The 4,813-nt window shown below is 49.0% G+C and overlaps 1 protein-coding gene across 1 annotated transcript; it reads left to right on the top strand.

The window, feature by feature from the left end:
• Positions 1–1,255: 1,255 nt before the first annotated feature.
• Positions 1,256–1,953, top strand: LOC143260983 (uncharacterized). Its single transcript, XM_076527622.1, has 2 exons — positions 1,256–1,801; positions 1,900–1,953. The coding sequence occupies exons 1-2, from the start codon at positions 1,256–1,258 to the stop codon at positions 1,951–1,953; spliced, it is 600 nt and encodes a 199-aa protein (XP_076383737.1).
• Positions 1,954–4,813: the final 2,860 nt, after the last annotated feature.

Genomic DNA, 4,813 nt, shown 5'->3' with positions numbered 1-4,813 from the left:
TGGTTTAGCTTCAAATACTTGTGATATGCATGATTTAGCTTCAACTACTAGCGAAAAAAACGAGTTAGCTTCAAATCCAAGCGAAACACATGATTTAGCCTCAAATCAATGCGAATTAGAAGGGTTATCTTCGAATCCATGCGAAACAAATGATATAGCTTCAAATACTTGTGATATACATGATTTAGCTTCAACAGCATCCGAAACAAACGAGTTAGCTTCAAATCCTTGCGAAACACATGATTTATCTTCAAATCAATGCGAAGTAGAAAGCTTAGCTTCAAAACCATGCGAAACAAATGGTTTAGCTTCAAATACTTGTGATATACGTGATTTAGATACAACTGCATGCGAAAAAAAGGAGTTAGCTTCAAAACCAAGCGAGACACATGATTTAGCCTCAAATCAATGCGAAGTAGAAGGCTTAGCTTCGAATAAATGCGAAACAAATGGTTTAGCTTCAAATACTTGTGATATAAATGATTTATTTTCAACAGCATGCGAAACAAACGAGTTAGCTTCAAATCCATGCGAAACACATGATTTAGATTCAAATCAATGCGAATTAGAAGGGTTATCTTGGAATCCATGCGAAACGTATGATATAGCTTCAAATACTTGTGATATACATGATTTAGCTTCAACAGCATGCGAAACAAACGAGTTAGCTTCAAATCCATGCGAAACACATGATTTAGCATCAAATCAATGCGAAGTAGGTGGCTGATCTTCGAATCCATGCGAAGCAAATGGTTTAGCTTCAAATACTTGTGATATACATGATTTAGCTATAACTGTGTAGCGGCACACGGCCGGCGACCGTAATAACCATAAAACTGTCCGCTTGCAGATGTCAAGGGGTCGACGGAGAGAAAACGTCCTTGACGTTTGCAAGAACCGGAAATTCCTTTGTTTCTTTATTTTTTATCACTGCCAGATGTACTGCATGCCTGGTCGCGGAGAAAGCCGCCGGCCGCGTACCGCTGCCTGGCCGAACGGCCAGCGCACCCCTACAGCGAGGGTTCATCGATGGCTGTCTCCCCCGCTAAACTAAGCGGGGGCAAAAGAAGACAGCGAGTCCCCCAAAACAGGCGTGGCCTTTTTGGGGGACGTAATATAAATAAGAGACCCGAGTCGGTCCAGAGGACAGTTGATATTTTTCAGTCCAGTCTTTCTGAGCCCTCAATTGGTGACCCCGACGTGATCGCACGAATAACGGTGTATAAGGTACTTTGATAAACAGATAAAGTTAGTAATGGCTACCCCTAACGAGGGTGCGTCGTACCCGCGAGGCGCGTCCGCGGAAGCAGCTGTGTCGCGAGTGGCCGTTCGGATGCCCGAATTCTGTGCGTCGGACCCAGAAATGTGGTTTGGAATGGTCGAACGCAGCTTCGAGGCATCGGGTATTACGACCGAAGCCACAAAATTCGGGTATGTGTTAGGAGCATTGAATCCTGTGTACGCCGCGGAAGTCCGCGACATTATAATGAACCCGCCAAATACTGGACAGTACCAGAGGTTAAAAACGGAACTCATTCGAAGGCTCAGTTCGTCGCAAGAACAAAAAACGCGACGTTTGCTGGAATCGGAGGAAATTGGAGACAGGAAGCCGTCTCAATTTCTGCGACACTTGCGCGGACTGGCTGGCAACAACGTGTCAGATAGTGTTTTGCGTACGCTGTGGATGGGTAGGTTGCCTAATAGTATGCAGGTAATCTTAGCGACCCAGAAGGACGCGGAGATGGATAAGGTGGCTGACCTGGCAGATGCGATAGCCGAGACGATGGGCCCCCGAACTCAGGTAGCGGAGGCGTCGGCATCTACTGCAGCAGCCGCGGCACCGAGCAACGCGCCTCAAGACCTTGAGGCACTCATAAATTTAAAAATGGCGCAAATCAGCCTGTCGTTCCAGCAGGAGATTGCGGCGATCCGACACGAGTTGATTGGGAATGAACGTTCTTCGCGTTTCGATCGCCGGTATCGCCCCCGATCGCCTGCCCGTCGGGAGCCCCGTCAACGCTCCGTGTCGCAAAGACGCACGGAACAGAGGCAGGGTAAATGTTTTTACCATTGGCGTTGGGGAGCGAGTGCGAATCGATGTATTCCACCGTGCAATTGGAACTCGATGCAGGGAAACGAACCGGGCAGTCGTTGATGACGGCAGATGACTTGAGCCCGATGCCGCGCCGTCTATTTGTGACCGACAAGACGACTAGAACGCAATTCCTGGTCGATACAGGAGCCGACCTTTGCGTGTACCCACGATCCATGATTCGTGGCCCCGGGAAGAAATCGGATTATGTGTTGTTCGCGGCAAATGGGTCCGAAATTACAACGTTTGGTACAACCACGTTGACGTTGGACTTTGGGTTACGTCGCGAGTTTACGTGGAGATTCGTGGTAGCCAGTGTATCTAAGCCAATTATCGGCGTAGACTTTTTGTACCATTATGGTTTACTGGTAGACATTCGGAATCGCCGGTTGATAGACAATATAACTTCGTTGTCAGTGCCCGGGCAACCGGTAGGTAGAAGTGCTAGCGACATTCCCAGCGTGAAAACGGTTTCGGGGGATTCCATATACTTGGAGCTGTTGCAGAAATTTCCCGAAATCACGAGACCAGAGGGAATCCCGACCGTTAGAAAAAAGCATACAACGGTACATTATATCCGGACATCGCCAGGTCAACCGGTTAGTTGCAGACCAAGGAGGTTGGCACCGGATCGACTCAGGGCAGCGAAGAAGGAGTTCGACGAAATGGTGAAGCTGGGGATTGCGAGGCCGTCCGAAAGCAGCTGGTCATCTCCTTTACATGTGGTGCCAAAGAAGGAATCAGGCGAGTGGAGACCGTGCGGAGATTACCGGGCACTCAACGACCGCACAGTTCCGGATAGGTACCCGGTAAAGCATATTGAAGACTTTGCGCAAAACTTATTCGGAAAAAAGGTATTTTCAACAATAGACTTAGTGCGTGCGTACAATCAGATTCCGGTTGCGCCCGAAGATGTGTTTAAGACGGCGGTTACGACGCCATTCGGGCTGTTCGAATTTCCGGGGATGCCGTTCGGGTTACGCAACGCGGCACAGACTTTTCAAAGATTTATCGATGAGGTGCTTCGAGGACTAGATTTCGTGTACGCGTATATAGACGATATCATCGTGGCGTCGGAATCCGAAGCGCAACACCTCGAACATTTGAACATTTTATTTAATAGGCTGAAGTCGTACGGTATAGTAGTTAACCCGGGCAAGTGCACGTTCGGAAAACCCGAGGTAGAATTTTTAGGTTATTCGGTATCACATAAGGGCACAAAACCTCTAGAATGTAAGGTGCGCGCGATCGTAGAATACCCCCAACCGGTTACAGCCAAACAGCTGAGGCAGTTTTTAGGTATGATGAACTTTTACAGACGATTCATACCTAGGGCTGCACAGGTGCAGGCAGCAATGAATAACTTGCTGTCAGGTAACGCGAAGGGTCGCACACCGATTCATTGGAATGCAGAGGCGGTAGTAGCGTTTGAGGAGTCAAAAAGAGCCTTGGCACAGGCCACCTTGCTGGCGCACCCGCAGATTGGCGCCCCCCTTGCGCTTACCTGCGATGCCTCAGACTTCGCGGTTGGCGCGGTTTTACAGCAGGACACCGGGAACGGTTGGGAACCGATAGGTTTTTTTTCAAAAAAACTCAGCGCGGCGGAGACGAATTACGGGGCCTACGATCGCGAGCTATTAGCTATATATTTAGCAATTAAGCAATTTCGGTATATGGTGGAAGGACGTGCGTTTGTTATATTCACCGATCACAAACCGATAACGTTTGCGTTTCGCCAAAAACCGGAAAAATGCTCGCCGAGGCAATTTCGGTACCTAGATTTTATAAGTCAATTTTCTACCGACATCCGTCACGTTGCCGGAAAAGACAATATTATTGCCGACGCGTTATCCAGGATCGAGGAAGTGGAAGAACTTCTCGATTACAAAGAATTGGCGAAGGCACAAGACACCGATAGCGAACTCTCGGCCTACGTGCGAGGCGAGTGTGCGAGTGCTCTAGTACTAAGAAAAATGCGAATTCCTGGGTCAAACAGTTTTGTATGGTGTGATGTGTCGACGAGCATTGCGAGGCCATTTGTCACGGGAACATTCCGCCGCGCGGCGTTCGATACGGTGCACAGACTTGCACATCCCGGAATTAAGGCGACGGCGAAATTAATGACGGAACGATATGTATGGCCGTCAATAAAAACGGACAGTAAGCGTTGGGCGCGAGCGTGCGTCGCTTGCCAGCGTTCAAAAGTGTCCAGGCATGTACATTCGCCGCTCGGAAAGTTTGCGCCGTCGGAAAGGTTCGAACATGTGCATATTGACATTGTAGTGTTGCCCATGTCGGAAGGTCATAGGTATTGTTTGACCTGCGTGGACCGGTATACCCGGTGGCCGGAGGCGTTCCCGATGATAAATCAGGAAGCACAAACGGTGGCACGAGCGTTCTACGAGGGATGGATTGCTCGATTTGGGACCCCTCTTAGAGTAACAACCGACCAAGGAAGACAATTTGAATCGTCCTTGTTCAAGCATTTGAACGAGTTAACAGGGACAACACATTTAAGGACAACAGCATACCACCCAGCGGCGAACGGCATGGTGGAGCGTTTCCATCGACAGTTGAAGGCTGCCATTCGTTGCCACCAAGACGTTCAATGGACGAGGGTCCTTCCTACCATATTGCTGGGTTTACGCGCAGCCTGGAAGGAGGACACCAAATCAACGGCAGCAGAACTTGTGTATGGGGAGACGTTGCGTCTACCTGGTG

This window comes from Megalopta genalis, unplaced genomic scaffold (genome assembly GCF_051020955.1).
Source record: "Megalopta genalis isolate 19385.01 unplaced genomic scaffold, iyMegGena1_principal scaffold0027, whole genome shotgun sequence".
NCBI lineage: Eukaryota > Metazoa > Arthropoda > Insecta > Hymenoptera > Halictidae > Megalopta > Megalopta genalis.
Note: the sequence above shows the minus strand (reverse complement) of the source record. Positions and strands in the feature narration are given on the sequence as shown.

Coding starts and splice junctions, on each gene's coding strand:
- LOC143260983 (XM_076527622.1), top strand. CDS start 1,256: ATGGCTACCCCTAACGAGGGTGCGTCGTACCCGCGAGGCGCGTCCGCG. Junction 1,802..1,899: donor CGATGGGCCCCCGAACTCAG/GTAGCGGAGGCG, acceptor GGCGCAAATCAG/CCTGTCGTTCCAGCAGGAGA.